This window comes from Hydra vulgaris, chromosome 05, assembly GCF_038396675.1.
Source record: "Hydra vulgaris chromosome 05, alternate assembly HydraT2T_AEP".
In the NCBI taxonomy this organism is placed as follows: Eukaryota; Metazoa; Cnidaria; class Hydrozoa; order Anthoathecata; family Hydridae; genus Hydra; species Hydra vulgaris.
The window spans coordinates 14,790,001-14,810,660 of NC_088924.1; the positions used below are offsets into that span (position 1 = coordinate 14,790,001).

The 20,660-nt window shown below is 27.1% G+C and overlaps 1 protein-coding gene across 4 annotated transcripts in view; it reads left to right on the forward strand.

Annotated features, from left to right (window-relative positions):
- The window catches only part of LOC136080611 (uncharacterized), a 129,393-nt gene that overhangs the window by 41,783 nt on the left and 66,950 nt on the right, over positions 1-20,660 (forward strand). For all 4 annotated transcript variants that reach the window (XM_065797472.1, XM_065797474.1, XM_065797473.1 and 1 more), the window contains 3 exons: positions 1,961-2,446; positions 9,985-10,122; positions 13,998-14,099. In XM_065797472.1, the coding sequence (XP_065653544.1) occupies positions 1,961-2,446; positions 9,985-10,122; positions 13,998-14,099 (726 nt within the window). The remainder of the gene's footprint in view (positions 1-1,960; positions 2,447-9,984; positions 10,123-13,997; positions 14,100-20,660) is intronic.

Below are 20,660 nucleotides of genomic sequence, written 5' to 3' on the forward strand. Positions count from 1 at the left end.
TATTTTATTTCGGTGTCATTTTACAGCAGATTTTCCATACTTAGGTAGAAAGCGCTTTGTCAAAAAATCATCAGTTTTTCCAATAACTTTGGACCCACTTAACTTCTAATTCAGCTCTATACAACCATGTTAATCATATATAACAATGTCGACAAAAAAAAAAAAACCCTGTGGAATGGCGATCAAAAGTAGTCTATTACCTTATTTCCTATTTTTTTTAATTTCAGAGCTAGTGCTATAGTGAATTAATAATATAAAAGTTTAATAATAAAATAATATTATTAAACGCAATAACTTTACACTTTATTCTGTTTAATAATATGACAAAAAATGGGTATTTTCATATATTTATATTATATGATGATACTACCATTTATTCTTGTTGTGATAAGAAACCAACACTCTGATTGCTTGGAGGGGGCATTTGAGCTTGAAAAGGATCTCACTTCTGCTACAGCATGGGACTCACAGTGGCTGGTGAACTTCAATACAGATAAAACTCAATGTTTTTAAGCCAATCGTTATCGCAATAAGTTAGATCTTCCTATATTTTCGAACGGTGATGTACCCGATGAGTCATCTACTCTTCATCTTCTAGGATTAACTCTTACTTCCAATCTTTCTTGGAAACCATATATTAAATCAGTTGCAAAATTAGCATCTGCTAAGGTTGCATCTCTTTACCGAGTTTGACACTTTTTTACTTCAAATTCTATTCTCTATCTCTTAGCAAAGATGTTTAAAAAAAAAAAAAAGACAAAACATTCATGATGAAAAATGCATCTGATATTCTATTATTGCCTGATAAAAAGGAAACAAAAAACTATGACAGCCAGGCTCAAATTTTTCAAAATAATATTTTTTTTAATGGATAAGTTCCTATTTATTATTTTAAGCAATATGAAAAAAAAAGGAAGTGATACAAAAACATATACCTTAACAGTGAGTTATTTTATCTTATTCTGAAAGTTATACTTAGCTTCTTTACAATAGAAGTTCATTACTGTGACCGAAGCAAGATTTACACCCTGTGTAAAATTTTATTTAAATTAACGCATTTATCAATGCAGATTAACAAAGTTAGTCCAAATCAAACAGTTGCTTTCATTTTAAATAAAATAACTGCCAAATGTAAGCATGTTTTACTACATCTGAAACATTTTTATTTAATATTATAGACATTTATATAAAAGGATTAGTAAAAAAAATAATATATATGTAGAATACATTAAGCTAAATTTCAAAAAAATGAAGTAAAGGCTATTTCATTAAAGGCTACATACAACCAGTAACAAAGTACTTATGATTTTAACACCATTTAGTTTTCCATCTTTTCTGGAAAAAAATAACTGTTGCAGCAAACTTGCAAAGACACTGTTCAATTCCGAGTACTTCCAACTTTTTTTTTACACCATTTTAATGCCTTATCTAGTTTATCTTAAGTTCATATAATGATACATAATATTTTTAAAATTCTCTGAGCTAAAATTCACATAAGTACTTCTAGTTTTAAAGCTTTTGCTCTGTTTTACTGTGTTTGTTTTCCTTCATCCAAGATGGCAACAGAGGCAATTCTACAGATAAAATGAGGATGGAGGGTGAATCCTTAAAAAGTACTCAACTGGTTCCTTATAAAAAAAAAAAAGCTCTCTAAAACTAAAATTCACCTGACTGAATTGTGTTAAATACCCAACTATATTCATCAAGTATGGTTTATTAGCATATAATAATATTTATTTGTTATACTTTTTGACCCACTTACAAGTTACTGAATTATATTTTGTTACTATTCTAAACTATATTCATTAAAAGGCTTAAAATTGGCAAATACTGGAACTTTTACTAAACATTCAACTGTTGTTATTTGGTCTTTTTTCCACTATAAAAGCTGTTATTATAATTTTTAGTTAAAAAATTATTGTTTAAAAGAGTATAAGTATGTTTGTCTTTTTGATTTCAGATTGTCGGTTCGGAAAAAATGATATTCAATTGGTGAAGCAACAGATTCTTACTGAGATATTTGAGCTGAATGAAGAATATGCAGTATCTTTTTATTTAAAACCTAATTCATTTGCTACTGGTTGGCATAGTGTTATTCATTTCATTTTAAACTCAGTGTTCCAGAATTATGATTATAGACTTCCGAGTATTTGGTTTCATACAGATGGAATTGGAAGTCTTTTCATTTCAGCCCCCATTATTGGGAGCCCTATTAAATATTTCAAAACAAAGCCAATTAATATAAGTCAATGGACATACATTGAGATTAGTCAAGTTTTAAATGACACTCTCTATATATATACAGTTAAGATTAATGGAGAGCTTATTTGCTCAGAAATTAACTATCTAGCACAAAGTTTCAATAATGTTAAAATATATGCTTCAGATCCATGGTATGATGCTCAGGATGGTTTAATAAAAAATTTGTTTATCAATGGCATTTCAAGTAAGTTTTTTCATATAAAATGTTTTTTACACTCCCCAATCTCCTTTTAGTTAGGTCGGACCCTGGGGTCAACACTCAAATAACAAAAGCACCAAAAATGGATTGATTTATTACTTTTTATAATTCTTTTTAGATTTTAAATATAGCTATGTATTTTGTCATTAAAATTTTTGTTTTATTTTATTATATTTAATTATCCCTGATGACTCTTAATTTTTATACCGGTTACTAATATACTAAAAATAATACTAAAAATGTTTTTGTTGTATTTTTCTTTTGTTTGTTTTTACTATTATAATTTTGTTTTTATTTTGTCAAAGACTTCTGTTGAGTTATAAATTATTGCACAAAATTCTACTTTCCATGTATATGTTTTATATTTAAACGTTAAATATTATTTTTCATTTAAATTTTAGATATTTTTAAAAAAATATACCATGGCAGATAATTTTGTCAGATAGCAGGAAAGCTTAATTTAGGAAAAGAATATATATTTTGTTTAACTGTTTGTTTTATGTGTTTTTTACCATTCCATAAGTAGACACTTTTGATTGATTAGCTAAATCAAAATAAAGTTTGGAGGCCAAGTTTTAATATAAAAAACAAAAATATTTTCGATTATTTGTTTAAAGGAAAATAAATATGTAAATTTAATTAGTGAGGAATCAAAAATCGAAATTTGCATATTAATTTCTCAATGCTATCTCAAGTGGTACTTTTTTTGTTAATATTAAGAATAAATGCATGAAACAGGCTTTCAGTGGTAAGAATTACCATTGAAAGCCTGTTTCATGCATTTATTCTTAATCTTAACAAAAAAAGGCAAATGCCAAGTTTTAAAACATTTGATAGAAAGTAAATTTGATGGATCCTGTAATATATCATGCTTTTAAATGAATTCAGTAGAAGAAGCTTTAGCTCTAATCTTAGACTGTAGAATGATTAGGGCTGACTATCAAACTATCTGTCAAGGAGCCTTAGGTAAAGATTGTATGCTACACCCTGCCTATAATTATATTGCTTAAGCTAAAAAAAGGAAACAGTTCTGGAATCTGCATTGCAGATTCTAGAACTGTTTCCTCAAACTACATTGCTTCTGTAAATCTTCAAGGAACAATGAATCACACTGCAAACAGGATTTGAAAAATCATGGGTAAATCCAAACTACCAGAGCAAAATAATACTCTTCTTGTTATAAGCAAAGTTGGATTCGATGGTTTAACTGGACAGTCTGTTTATAAACAGAGAATTAAAGATAAAGAAAAAAGATTGCCAGTACCAGATAAAGAATCTTTATTTCTTTTGTGTGCAATACCTGTTCATCTTAAAGTTCAGGAAACTGATATTGTTTTATGGACTAACCCCAAAACATCCTTAGCCCAATATTATCTTCCTGTTAGAATGCAATATATTAAAGAAAATTAGTAAATTGTTAAAGCAGAATATAATTTTTTTTATGTCACTTGAGCTCAACTCAACAACAATAAACTCATTTCAAGTTCAAGTTAGATTGTACTATAATGATGAGAAACATCATTATAGTACAATCTAACTATATTTAATCCATAAATATATATCACAATTTAAAATTGTGGATTAAACCTCAAAAAATGAATAACTTTTCTAAAGTGGACAAATTTTCTAAAGTGGACAACCTAATTAGATGTTTTTGGACCTGAGAATCAACACTCTCCATCTCTGGATTCATTGTTTTGAATGTCTCTTATTGGAAAATATTGGAAAGAGAAGAAGTCCAAGATATAATGATCCTAGATTTTTTCATGCAAACACCGCTGAAAACAAAAGATACACTTGGGCTTGTTATTGATGTTCCAAGAAGTAATTGATCTGGTACATCTAATGGTAGAAACTTAGAAACCATGAAATCTTTCCTGAAATACTTGAAGTTGATAAAGGTCTTGTTAGAAGATTCTATATAACATTCATTGTGTTTTGTTTTGTAAGCATCCAATTGATACAGATAAACTTAAAATATATTAAAAAGATACATTTAAAACATATGTATTACATTTTAAATGGTATCCAATGCTTGCTGGCAATGGCAAGATGATTGTTTAGTCATCCAAGTTGTAAGAGACAAACCAGTTCCAATAGGCCTCTTATCTGAAGAAGCTCATGAGAGCAGAAATAATGGTGTCAACAATTTTTGAGAACACTTTACAAGAAAGTTTTGTTGGAAACTAAGAGATAAGGATGTTATGAGAAGATTGCTCTGTTCATTAGACCCCTTCATCACTTTAATGAGGCAAAGTTCATAATTTAGGAGCTTGTTCTTCCTAAAGAATTTTTTTATCTTCTATTGTAAATTTCTTAATAAAATAATCTTCATATTGAACTGATTGCTATATTGATGATATGATTAGCAAATAGATTTACTTTGTTAGAATAAATATGTAAAAACCCACATGTTTATATTATATAAAAATGGATATATAAAAAATATACTTTTTTTTTTAAGAATAGAGATGCCACACAATTCATTATTTTTGCTATCACTTGAGCTCTATATAATAATATTGTTTAAAAAGTTAAGTTTTGTAAAACTGTTTTTTATATAAATGTTGATAAAAATTATTGTTCTTTGAAATCTTAGTGTAAAAACCTATATTATGCAGATTTTATGTTGTTGTATGTTCTTGCTGTGCAAACACATGCATTAAAAAATATTTATGTCTAGGTATTTATGATACATATGCCCTTTGTCTGGTTATATTGATGATGTTAATTAATCAACCAGGAAATATGTGTTATGGATAAAAATTTTATGAAGAAGATCTAAAAATATACAGATATAAATGGAAAAAATATGTCACATGTTATATCATGTGTCCTTGGTTTGCTATTTTAGATTTTGATTATGCTTTCACTAAGTTCTTGAATGTACTATGAATCTTAGATACTATTAAGTTACTTTAAATTATTTGTATGCAGATGTGGTTATTGTTGTTATTATTATGTGTCCTTGATGTTGTCCTTGGTGTGCTAATCTTAATGTTTATGCTTTGTAGCAAGATGTCATAAACCATACGCCACATATCTATTATTTATTATTTCATTTGTCCTTGGGTTTGTGTCATTAAAGTATCCATCTCTGATGGACACACCAATGATACCTGATCATAAGACAGAACTGTTGTGGGGGATGACCTATGCATTGCTTGAAGAGCATCCTTGGCCTTTAGATATTGATTTAGCAAACTTTTCTCTATTACTTTAACATATCACCTATCTAACCTTTAACTAATCTTTAACGTATCACCTAACTGATTGTTTTTAGGAACATTAAGCTTATGCATATGTAAATAGCTGTTAATAATTGATATATCAATGCAGTAAAAATAAAAAAAATATTAAATATTAAATATATGTTTATATACATTTTATATATTTAAGTGTGTGTAGATGTAATTTATTGTTTATTTACAAAATTTATTTTTAGGCGGTAAATGTATATATACTTTGTATCTTTTTTATACTAATATTTTACGACTATACTCTTTAATGTGTTGTTTAACATGAATTGCACAATGTTCTTATTGTATCACTGGGCTATTGTGATTCTTTAATTAGCATATATTTAATAATCTCTGGCCTTCTTTTCAAATCTTTTACTTGTCATAATTCTTTCTTAGCATTCTTTAAGATTCTTAGCAGTCTTTAAGATTCATTCGTCTCTTTATTAATCTCATATTAACATTTTAATATTCTTTAACTCGGTTTAACATCAACTTTAGGTTAGAAAAGTAGTTGTCAAAATAAATTTAGTTGTTTTAATTTTTTTATCTAATGTCCATTGTCACTCGTCATCTTGCCATGCACTCTTTCAAGTTGGCATTTGTTTTACCTTTTCATTTTTTTATGGTTGTTTTTTATTAATTTATTATATCATTTTAATGTTAAGTTGTTTTTTGTTTTTTTTTGATAAAATTTTTTATACTTAAAGCTTTTTTTTTGGATTGGGTTATATTATTTTATTCGCTTTGTTTTTAATTTTTTATCAATTTTTTAAAATCATATTATTTAAAGTTTAATTGAAGTATTGCATTTTTTTCACTTGTTGAAATTTTGTTATTGAATGATAAACTTAATAAAGAACTAAATTTGAAAGTAAAGCGTACAATAGAAATGCCAATAATATAAAAACTAAATAGAGATGTCAGTAGTTTTACTAATATAGTTAGTAAAATTATCGACATCTATTCTTAGTTTTTAGTATATTATTCAAGATAACTCTTAGGTATAATAGTTAATTGGAATTATGCGTGATTGGAAAACATAAAAATCTTAGGAACTCTAAATATGCAGTCTATAAATTATGTTTAAGTGATTCAAAATATTTTCAGTTGGTTTACAAGCTCTTTATTAGCATCCTTCATAAGCTTAAATGTAAATCAGTTTTCAATACTAGATTCTCAAAAACATCTCATCATTTTTATGTAGATTCAATTAAAAACTATTGGTTGAGAAAAGGTAGTCCTAGAATTGCTTTTATGATTTGAAATGTTAGACTAAAATTGCCTCTATGATATGAAATGTTAGACTAGAATCGCATCTATGATATGAAATGTTAGACTAAAATTGCCTCTATGAATAAATAGTAAATAGTAAATGGCAGTATTCTATAAATAATAAAATTTCAGCAGCAGAAGTTTAGAAGAAGAGCAGAAAAAGAAGCATCCTTATTATTTTGAAGAATGTTTCCAGATAGTATAAGTCAGACTTTTAGTATGAATAGCCAAGAAGCTTTATAAATTTTTCAAGATGTCCTTCAAGAAACGTCTATGTTTTAGTATGATGTTATGTCAAGGTTCATTCACTTTAATGTTCGATAAATCAACTACTACCCAGCAAAGAAAATAAATGGATCTTTTATGCTGTTTTTGATCATACTAAGAGAACCAAGTTGTTTCAAAATATTAAACATCACTGCTCTTGGCAGAACTACCATGTCAAAATACTGCCAGAAGATTTACATCATAATGATTGAAATGATTTACCAGAGGATTGTCTTTATAATATTACAGTTGATGGTACTAATATTAACAAGATTATCTGGAAGTTATTAAATGGTGATCTCCATAGTGGTAGTTTTAATGGCTTGTTATCATTTGTTTTAAAGTTAATTATTTTAAGAATTACTTATGTCTATCAATTCTTTATCGGTATAGCTCCTTGTTTGAAAGTACTTGACCATATTCTGAGTTCATGGAAAACTTATGAAAGATCTTTCTAAAGTTGATTTTTCATATGCAACTTTCTGCCTCGAGTTAAATGAAATTGATTTAGGTGAAGAGGCTAATTTCTAAGAGTTTTTTTTTTTTGTACTCTTAGCAGTTATTTTGCCACATGTGGTAAAGAAAAGAAATTAGGTTCTCTATGTTATCGAAGGGCACAATACTTAACTAATAGAAATTAAAATTTTTATTGCATTTCCCTAATTTAATACATGTCCTGTTAATGCCTGTTAGTGTTAATTTAATAAATATAAATAAATCATAATTTCTTAAGATTTTGTTGATATTTTAAACTTGATTTTTGATAAGTTGATTTAGTTTTTCTTCAGTTTCAAATATAAGTTATTTATATTATATGTATTTTATACTTTATCCATAAAAATTTTGTCTTCATTTTTGTATAGATATTATTTGTGAAAAATGAATGGAAATTGTATCTAGAAGCAATTCTCAAAAGACTAATATATAGATTCCAAATACAAAAAATAATAAATATTAAAAAGCAAAAACTTATTGATAGAGTAAAACAACACTATGCTTGAAAATATTATAAAACATTGTAAGTTGTAATAAATCAAGATTGAAGGGAAAAAATTTTTGAAAATGATGTGAAAAATGCAAATCAAGAATTTCAGCACGTTCAGAGAATGGTGGATGTAGAAACAAAAAGCAAAATGTCATCAATATTAAAAACATGATAGATATAAATATATATATATGTATATATATATATATATATATATAAAAATACATATATATATATATATATATATATATATATATATATATATATATATATATATATATATATATATATATATATATATATATATATATATATATATATATAGTATGCAAAAAAAATAATCGTACACTTAAAAAAAATTATAGTTTTAAAGATTGCATCAAAAAATGAGTTTTCCGTTAAAATATTTAAAAGTTTTTTTTAGATATCTTATCAAGTATTGTTTAAAGAATTTATTTGTGTATTGGTGAATTTATTGCTTTTCAAGCCTATTGAGTTTTACATAATTAATCTAATGATGCATAAAATTGGTTGCAAAAAAAATAATCGTACAGTTCAAAAATAATGTCAAATTGATCAAATTCCATGGAAATTAGTATCGAGTAGGGACTCTTTTAGCCTTGAAGTCCTCATCTAGATGATTTGGCATTGAGTTAATCAAACTTTGGGTTTTTTCTGTTTTTATATTATCCCATGCTCTCATTATAGCTTCTTTCAATTTGTCTTTGCGTCTAAATGCTTGTAAGCCAATTTTTCTATCTAAAAAATACCACAAATTTTCTATTGGATTCAAGCCCGGACTTTGAGATGACCATTTGAAAACACTGATGTTATTTATGTCAAAGTATACCTTCGTTTTCTTAGCGGTATGTTTAGGATTGTTATCCTGCTGGAGTATGAAATTGCTTCCCATTCTTAATTTTTAAGTATATGGTTGCAAGTTAGCTTTGAGAATTTCAAAATACATTGAAGCATCCATTTTGTCATCAATAAATGTAAATTTCCCCACTTTTTTTCAGCTCATACCCCAAACCATCACTTTTCCTCCTCCATGCATTATACCACCTCGCAAACAACTCAATTTATAAGCTTCTCTTTTTTTTCGCCACACTTTTGGGCTCCATCCAATGAGACGAGATTGTATTTTGACTCATCTGACCACAAAAGTTTTTTCCAATATGATATCAGCATTTTTAAGTACTTCGATGCAAATTCCAATCAATGTTTCATTTGTTTAGAAGCTGATGCCAATACCAATGCCGATGAATAAAAATAGGAAAATGGCAGAATTAATTATTATTATGGGCAGTTTGTCAAAATTAAGATTTAGACTAGATTTTTTATATTTCAAATTAAAAAAAAAAATTCATTTGTCTGTTAATTTTAAACTTTTTTTCATTTGTTCAAAAATTTTGTAAAATTCTATAAGCTAATAATGCGAAACCATAATCAACCAAAAATGTTGACCTTAAATTATTTGCATATAAAATAATTTGTAGTAGAAGTTTTTTAAAAGTTTGATATTGATTTGTTTGTTTTTTTAGTTTTCAAATGCAAGTTACATACTCAAATAAGTAGTAAAAATTGAATTTATAACATAAATAATGAATCAATAAAAAGTTCAAATAATTCAAAAAAAAAAAAAAAAATGAATAGCTCTTTTTATGCAGAACTGTTAAATTTAAATTAGGAAGCTGGTTGTTACAATATCTTTTAAATATTGTGATTATTAAACCGTAATATGTTTGTTGATTTAGTCTGCACACAATGGAGTGAATGGTCAAGTTGTAATATTTCTTGTGGTGATGTTTTTATGAATAAAACAAGGAATTGGAATGTATCAGAAGAAGTTGAATGTTGTTCTTTAAATAAAAGTGTATTATCATCATATAAAGGTAAATAACAGTTTTAAATTAAAAAGAGAAAAAATTACTAAATTTTTTAATATTAATAATCTATATTTTTTATAAATCTATATAGTATTTATATAATATATTGATATTTATATAATATATTATTATAATAGTTTATAATAGTTTGTATATAATATTATAATTTGATAATAATATACTGATGTTGATAATCAAAATCAATTAAATCAATAGCAGTATTAAGATAACAACAATTTTAAATCAAAATATTTTTACTTAATTTGAAAAAAATTAATTGATGTAATAGGCTGTATGTGTGCATATGGGTGTATAAGTGTAATATATAGGTCCAATTTGTTTGAATCATACTGTAAAGTGTTAGTGACCAGTAAAAAAAGGTTTATCTCTGAACATATGTCAAACCAGCCCAGTCATACTCAAGAGTATCATGGTGGTTTAAATACCTGTGCATAGGTTTACCTCAGACTTTTGATTTTGCTTACTAACTTGGACATATTCCACTGACAAACAGTCTATTCTTCTCCTATATCATTATTTATTTCATTCTTTCCTAAAGCAGTGAATTCCTGAGGGAAGAACGAAATAAATAAAAATATAGAAGAATTAGTTTTCAAACAGAGCAAAATATAATATAATAAAGACTAAAAGAACAACACTAAATATTATGCGCAATAAAAAAAATCAATAATCATCTTATAAGTCACAAATAAAAATCCTATATAGTTGTGAAAAAACATTTACAAATGATGGCTGATATTATTACAAGTAACAAAATATAAAGTCAATGTACAGAAGCATAGAGCATAGTTATATATTACAGATGCACAAAACAGTTCCTGTACTTTGCTATAGTTAATATGTAATATGTTTCAGTAATATGTTTCAGTAATATATTTCAGTAATATGTTCCAGTAATTTGTTCCTGGGATTTGTTCCTGTGATTTGTTTCATCAATTTGTTCCAGTAACGTCTTCCATTATTTTAATCCAGTAATAATTTAATGTCTTTAAATCCAGTTGTTGCAGTAAATTTAGGTCAAGGCAGTATTAGAATCATTATGATCACCCTGCTACTGGTATCATATAATCCAGTACAACCTGTCTTATGCCTTATTGCTTTGTAGGATTTGCTTTTCTAGGCAAAGGCTAGGAAAAGTTAACTCTAACTTAAAGTACACCTAGCCTTAGGACACTAGGTTGACTAATGATTGTGTCTCAAAGATTATCTTAATTATCTTACTTACTTTAGGCAGATGTTAACTGCATCCAGTGACAGTCTTGTCGAAGGTATCCAAGGCTGTGACTTAATGAGCAAAAAAATTAGATTAGCTAAAAATTGACCAACCTTGCTCCATCTAGTAATTTCTCCCTTTTTATCATCTAATAGGCTGGCATAGATTTTAACCTGTGTTACAATCTTTACTGTCAAGGATGATGAACTCTGAATATTTGTGGCTCCACTCATGGTTTTTACTTCTACCTACTTGATAGTGGCTATGCAACTCTATTTGTTATTTCCTAATGAGTGTATAGCTCTAAAACTCGGTTTAATGGGTGGGTGGTAGTAAGGTTTGGCAAGTTCTGTGGTTACTCTCAGAGAGGCTGATTCCATTAAAAGTTGCAAAGTATCAGAGTATTAGCAGTGCCATGTTGTGCATGGATGGTGCCATGTTGCACATAAATGGCCTCACAAAGAGACTATGTTGTGCATAGATAGTCTCTTTGTGAGACTAACTTGAATTTGGCTTTTTCAAATTTGGATCTCAATATTGGACTTCACTAGTAACATGCTTGGCCCGGGAATATACTCATACATCAGTTCACCTACAAGAAATCAGGTATGAATCTTCTCACCATTCTTTTGTATGCTTTCATTTAGCTTCTTTTGACTCAATCACCTTTCTCTGCGAACTTTAACGTTCTCCTATTCTCAAGAATGCACTCTTTTAGATATAATTTCTGATGAAATTGATTTTCTTTTTATTCCTCAGCTAATATTGTTGTTATTGGTGACTTTAATGTTCTCATTAATGTCGCTAAAAAAGTTTTTTTACTCAAACTCCTTTTTTGGTACAGACATCCAGCATTCTCTTCATTTTTTTCTAAATTATTTAACAAGTACTTAACTGAATTTTGTTTTCTTACCTGTTAGTATAAGTGGTTTTAATTTTTTAAAAACTCAGCATCAGTCTGACCCCTCTAACTATCAGTCTAATCAGTCTTCCTACTATTATAAGAAAAGAACCTTAAATAAAAAAACTTGTAATATCTCATCTTGAGTTCAACAGCTTACTCTCTAACAATCAATACAGATTTCAAATATCTAATTCCACTTCTGGCTAACAATAAACTACCAATCAAAATCACAAGGTTTACTCCTTGGTTCAATCTTATCTCTATTTTGTTGATGCAAAACTAATATACTAATATTGACAAAAAGAAATTTTCTTAATGATTGCTTAGAACATGCAGATAATCTTGAATCTGATCTCTTCTGTCACAGCCTGGGGCTTGCAGTGGGTGTCAAAATCTAACTCAAACAAAACTCATTTATTTACAGCTAACAACTATTGCAACATTGATTCCTATATTGATAAATGGTAACACTCTTACTGAGCCCTCTACATTCTTGTCTTTTTAAATTATCACATAGATATTTGTCTTCTTAGATTATCCTTTACTAATGACCTCTCATGGAAACTATATATATATATATATATATATATATATATATATATATATATATATATATATATATATATATATATATATATATATATATATATATATATATACATATATATATATATATATATATATATATATATATATATATATATATATATATATATATATATATATAATCTATTTCAAATTTGCATCTACTACTTGCATCTACTACTTGCATCTACTACTTGCATCTAGTACTTGCATCTAGTACTTGCATCTACTACTTGCATCTACTACTTGCCTCTCTTTATTTTGCTAGTTATTTTTTACTCCTGATTCAAATGTTTTTTTGTAAAGCAATTGAAAAGCAGACGGAATAAAAATATGTCTGTGCTGTTTGTGTCATACAGTCTTGTATAACACAAACAGGTTTATTTCTGAATTTTTGTCAAACCAGCCAGGTCATACTCCAAAATATTATGGTGGATTAAAATCCTTAGCATAAATTTATTTGGCTTTTGATTGTAAAAACTAATCTAGTTGTTTTCCTTAGATTATTATTTTTGCCTGTGACAATTGTAATCGCATAGGAAACTAGTTATGCTTGATGACGATTTACTAATCGTTACGGACCAGTCCAAAAATTTTGGCAGTTAAATAAACGTAATGGCCACACACAAAAAGTAAATACCTGAGAGAAAAATATAATGAAAAAGAAGAATAAGTTTTCAAACTTAGAAAGTTGACAAAAATTATAACTTATAAAAAGTAACACTAATTATATTAATTTAATAAGAAATATAAAATAAACAAAGCATATAAACAATATACAAAATAAATTTTTTTATATACATTTTGGTTGTTTCATTAGTTTAGTAAATCCTTGTTTTTTTAAATGCAAGGGTTTCTTACAATCTAATAAGAATCTAAGTTTCACAATTCATTTTTTTTGTCATAAAATTTAGTTTTTAAGAGTTGTGTAAAATAAAAATTTTACTGACTATAAAAAATAAAAATCTTACATAGACAATAAAATTTATATTTAAGACAATTGTAGTTTTTATCTATAGTTTTTTTCATCATTTTGAAATTACCTGCATCAAAAGCAAATTTATATGTTTTTGTATTAGTTATATTTTAATTTTTTTTTACGTGATTTTAATATTATTCATCTATGAATTTTATTTCTTTAGTTTTTTTTTATTTTAGTTACAACAACACCGAAAACCACTTATTTAGCACAATCAACATTAGCTTCATCAGCAAAAACAATACAACATCTGACAACCCAAACAACAAGTAGTAGTAACTGTAAGTATTTTTTCTAGTAGATTTATTTTATTTTATAAACTATAATAACAGAAAATAATCATTTTAACAAAATCATAAAATATTTTTCAAAGGTAAAAAATTATTTTTCACCTCCTTATACCTACATTATTCTTACAATGCTTAGACAGATATGTCTAAGCATTGTAAGTATTTATTTAGTATGTCTTTAGAAGTTACTGAAAACTATCCCCTTTTGTTTTCTTACTCCCAGATTAATATTAGTTTATTTTAGATGGCTTATATGCAGAGATACTTGCTCTTATGTTCTACTATATTAATCCACTTAACCCTTTGAGTAGAGGAGCCAGTAGAGGAGGAGATAGTGGCTTTGCTGTCAGAGCAGTAAGATCCCTATTTTTAAAAAAAGATTATTTGAAACTATGAGCAGCAAAGAAATTTTAGGAGGCAGCAACGATAGCTTGTTTGATGAAAGCAATCAAGTTTAAAATTTTTTTTATTTAAAAGTTGTTAGTTAAATCAATTATATCACCTAATCTGACAGTTTAGAGTTTTTAAATTTTTGTATATATGTAGATCTGGTTCTGATGTTGATTATCTCCTAGAACAGAGAACCACACATGTCAAATATATCATCACTATCATTTAGATGTGTGGTTCTCTGGCATCTTTTAGAGATAAAAGAATTCCATGCATTTGTAATCAATAAATTCAAAAAATCAAAAAATTAGATTTATATGAATATAAACACGCATACAGCAACAGGCACATTGAGAGTCAACAAAGTCAAAGGCCTGCCAGAGATTTGCCTTAAATAAAAATTAAAAAACAAAGAGGTTTACTAATATAGAAAAAATCCTTTGTTATGTGTGACTTACAAAGATGGTAAAAAAACATATGTTACTGTCTACTGTTCTCAAAGCAGTTATTGCTAAATTGTGTAACAGAAGATATAATTTAATTATGAAGCCAAATGTTTTTGTCCTTTACAATCGCACTGTGGGTCATGTAGATTTCGATGATGCACAGCCCTATGCATACTTTTCAAAATTTAAAACAATTAAGTTGACAAGAAAATTTGTCTTTTCCTAGACAAAACAAAAAATGTCTCAAATTTGCACACTAGTTTTAAACACTAATTAAGACTCTCACTTATGTCTTTATTACTCCAGATAATAGGTTGTATGACATTATTTATGCTATAAATTATCATGGCATGTCACATAAAATTTTAAAAGTAATTATAGTTATAAAATTTTATAAGTAATTATAATTACGTTCAATAAAAAAACTTTATACATATAAAACTTTATTTATAAAACTTTAATAACCAGAAACACTCAACATATCCAAAAAATATTGGGCCACAAGTTGATAAATAGTCTTTGTGGTTATATTCTCTGCTTGATAGAAAAAAATAACCTGCAAAATATAAAAAGTACAACTAAGAAATAAAACCACATGGTAAAAGTACAAGTGCAATCGATACCCATTTAAGAACAAACCATGAAATGAACTTGCTAAAGAGATAATTGCTCCAATATACAGCATACTTAATATCTTAGTTTTCATTTGCTTCGTTGGTATCATTCAAAATACCCAAATCTGATCACCGATTTCTTCGAAAACCAAATCATCAAGTTGTTGTTTGCAGTTTTTCTAGATTGACCACCCTTGAAGGTCTGTCCTTTAGCATATATGTCACATCAGCTGAACTAAGAACATCGCTAAAAGCTTGTAGGTTAAATGTTCTGAAATCAGTGAAGACAATTCAAACTATGGTAGTTCTTAGTTCACTTATGCCTGGTTGAAATGGATGCGATTCAGTTTGACATTTGATGAGTAGTCATCAATGAAAAATTGCAGGTTTTTAAATGTAAATGTTAATCAAAGATAAATTTTAGAGCCAAAAAAAAATTATTGACAATACTAACAGTGACGCAAACATAAACAATGATAACAAAGAAAGCTTTTCCTGTTTCAAGTTGTGATGAGTGAAAAAGATGGCACTATTAAACTGACTGATGATTTGTAGCTGTTGATCACTAAGGTGTACACTATTGTAAAATTGTTTATTCATTTTCCAACAAAAATTAATTAAATTAACGCTTCAAAAATACATAGTAGAGGAATTTGGTGAAACCCCTTTGCTAATGCTAGATTCTAAAACTTGCTGAAGTAGCTTACACACAATGCATGAATATTTTGTGAAATTGAAAAATTGCATTTGCAAGACATGATAAGAAGTTTAATGTAATTTTAACTGTTGTGGCATGTTTTGCACCAGTGAAATTGACCAATTGTGCTGAAATGATGCAACATTGTTGTCACCCAAGGAGGCATCCATAAGGTATGTACACAGTAAAATCACTAATTTAGGACCCCTTGTATGTATCTGTGCTTTAAACGTCTTCCCCCACCTCACTAAGCATTATTCATTACAAAATCATCCTTCTCCCTAATGAAAAATTTTTTCAAAGCATTAAGAACAAAAAAGACTATTAATTAGTTCGATCTATCTATGTTACATAACACCATATTAATTTTTTAAACTCGTGAAATTCTGTTTTTTTTTTTAAGAAAAGAAAAAAAAAATCAAGTTTTGGGAGAAATAGAAAACAAGAGGTAATCAAACAAAGTACATATTTGCTTTCTTCAATACCCCTTTTCCCTCTTGTATGCATTCAAATGTTTTTGGGTAACTCCTTCCCCCATACTGCATACACATTTATGGAAGACCTCTTATACAACACTATTGTTTATGATAAATAACCTTGAAGACATGGATTTAGCTGTTAAATAAAAAGTGTTTTTGTGCAACTAATAAATGAGCAACCAAAAGTTTTCTAGTTTGCTTTACTATCTGCAAAAGGGATACTAAAAAAACAAAATTTAAATCCAGTGGAGTCTTTTGAGTGTCTTAGCAAACTTGCAGTTGTAAATACCATAGCTTGGCTGAATGAGCAGGTCTATTAGAAAGCATACAATCCTTTCTCTTCCACCAGTGTTTTTTTTTTTTACCAGTGTTTCATTTGAAAGCGACTCTGTTGACAGTACTGCAAACTTGTCATTGAAAGAAAATCGTGACAAGCAATTTAAATAAGAAATTTGATATATGATTCAACATTTTAAAAAATTGATTAAAAACAACCTGTAATTCAGTTTTCGAAAAAAGAGGATTCCATAGAATATATTTGCAAAGTAGGTGTTAAATGAGAGTATGGATTTTTGGAAAGTGACAATATTGTGATAAAATTACAATCATCTTTGGAAGATGACACTCTGAATGATAATAATTTACTTTACTATTTTCAGAAAGTATAAAGCTCATTTATTAGATTTTAGAATATTTCCAACCCTCCCTTTTACTAAGATTCCTGTTTATTCGACAGGTGAGAGTACTTTAGCTAAAACTATTTGTTATTTTTAATAAGGATTATCTATTTATTTACATAATGATAAAATATAACAGTTGCCAATTTTGTCTGCTATTTGCATGAATACTTCATACAATAAATCTAAAATTAAAAAATTAAAATTATATGTAAATATAAAAGGAAGGAAAGCATCACAAAAAAATTATAAACAAGTTTACATGTTTTTTAGTCATTGCTGAATAACTTTATTTCATGTTGACTTTTAGTAAACAATCAGTGTTGAAGACATCACAGTTTCTGTTGTAAATGTAATTTCCAGTTTCTTTAATATTATTCTTAAATATAAAAAATATTTGTGCATGTTGAGGATATAGAATTCATATTACCGAGTTTCTATTGTAAACTTCTATTTACTACTCTTTTTTTTTATTATTTGTTAATTATGGTAAGCAAATGTTGATGCTGGAAAATGAGTGGTTTTTGGCGTTGCTTTCAATAAATTTTATAGTAAAACTTAAAATGTTATATATATATATATATATATATATATATATATATATATATATATATATATATATATATATCAAGCTTTTTCAGGAGAGGTGTGTGGTTGCATACCTTATATGACAACACATATAATATTTTGTTTTGACAACTTGGCCACAGTTTTTTTACCTAACAGTTGTGCTTTGTAATTATAATATCTAAACAACCTAAGCACTACATAACTTAGAGATTTAGGAAAAATTATTAACTTTGAAATATTAATTGAGATGCTTTTAAATTAATTATTAGGTTTGAACGATTAATGGAGATTAATTTATAAAAGTGCGAAATGGGGAGGTCTTAAATTTTTGCTGTTTAAGAAAAGTAAATTTCAGAAGTTTTTTTTTTCGAAGTTTAAACTTTACATTATTGATAATAGTGTAAAAAAGAAATATTTTTCAAAAAATTACCTTTATAGGAGTCTGGGAACAATTTTCATTAAAAAACTTTGTAAGAAATATTTTCCCATTAAAAAGTTATAGATACTTCAAGTCGTTTATTTACCAATTTTCCTTACATTTTTTGGGAGATAAACTATGAAACCCTATTAATAAATTTTCATTTTTATTAATATATAAAAAAAAAAAAATTTCAATGGGTTTTTAGAGAGTGTTACACTGGGGGCGAATACTTAGAGTAAAAAAAAGTTCATGTCAAGCGCTTGTTTTATAAAAAGATTGATAATGTACTTTTTACAAATTACTTTTCTACAGACAATTGCTTAAAAAGTGTTTACAGAAATAACTCATTTGCTTTTTATACTCTTTGAAATTGTTTGGATAAAACTATTTTTTATGTACACTTTCAATAGAAATGTAGTAGATTATTATAGCTTATAGAAAAATCTAAATTTTAGATAGACATTAAGATATTTTTGTAAAGACCTAAAAATGTTTACTTTTTATAGTTTCTTCTTTAATTTCTGTTCTTCTGATATAATGGATAAATAGGTCTTTTGTACTGGCTTGCCTTTTATTTTAATTCTTTGCTATGTATATATGTCTATACTAATTTCTTTACTATATACTTTTCAAAATTAAAGAAATACAATTTTATGAATGTAAAATGTGAAAATGATTTGATGTGGTGGTTTGTGTTTTAGCTATGAGAAGATCTTGTGATTTTCAGGTACTGCTTAACCCTAAAGGGAAAAATATTTTAATTGTCTAAAGTTATTTTCAGATTATAATTTTTGTTCAAAATGAAAAAATTGCTTGAAAAAACAAACAAAAATACTGTGCAACCCAAAAAATATTTTTGAAATAATATATTTAATATATATTTAACAACATATTTCATTTAATGAGACTCTTGATTATTGTTTTGTTTAATGATGTTAAACAAAAGGACTGTTTTTCTGATCTTCAGTGATGCATTAAAAAAACAGAATTAAAACAGTTTTTTTGTTTAACATGATTAACATGTCAGTCACAACCAGTTAAAAAACATTGTTTGAAAGTGAGGCATGTGGGCTCCAGTTTGTCACCTGATATCTGTCCACAACCCCATCAGTAGATTATATTACCGATAGGTGTATTGTAATAAGTACAAATCCTAAAATAAATTGCAAAAAAATACCAAAATCTTTGAGCTCTCATAGTCTAGTCTTAACACCCCATAAACTTTGTTTCGACTTACCAAAAAAAGTAAAAAATCTATAAAATCTTTTATATCTTTTTTTAAGTTTCATGATAATCTATGATTTAGTGCAGTTCTCTACGAAGATTTAGTGCAGTTTTCTACAAGTTATAGAAATTAGAAAACTACAATTCTACTGAAGGCAGGCAATGTTGAGCAACATCTTATCAAACTTATTGAAAGAATATCTTTTTTACAATAAATCATCATTGAATTGGAATCTTACATAAGTTTGTCAAAAAATTAGTAATCAAAAAAACTCTTTATTTCTTTTTATTTTCTGATGGAAAATTTTTTGATTATAAAATTTGCATTAAGTTTTACAATCATTGACCAAAATTTTGGCTCCATTAGTCTATTAAGCAAGGTCTCAAATTTGTTAAATAGAATTTTAAAAACGTACAATAAAAGTGAGATAAAAAATTCTAAACAATCTTCCAAAAACAAAAAAGACAAGTGATAGTGCAGTACGGGACCTTGTATTTAGTAGCTTTTTACTTTTTTATAGTTTTGTAAAATTATTCCTACTCAGGTGTAAGTAACTATCTTGAAGGTCTTTTTAAGCGGCCATGGGGAAGTGGTTAGAGAATGGCCTCAGAATCAGAGGTAAAGGTGAAATGCCTACTCCAGCCATATAAGTGACACCTGTAAAAAACCATGACCTTCCTTGTTAAATGTTATTTAGCAATCTTTTGCAATATAACCGATAGGTCATCTTGAAATACCTTGATAAACTAAAAACAAACAAAAAATTATACATTCATGACTCAGTAAATGTTGGCCTACATTTTCATAGCTTGACATACCCCTCATATGATTATGGCAATTTCATTTTTTATTCCTAATGTTGCTAATCTTAGTTTATCTACTTGAAAATAGATTTTGTTTTTGGCTTTTCAACATATATTTTGAAACCACAAAAAAAAAAAAAATCTCATAATAAACCTTTATCTGTTTAGGATAATAAAGTTTTTTCTAAATTTACTTTTTATTATTATGGAAGCACATAATTATGTTAATA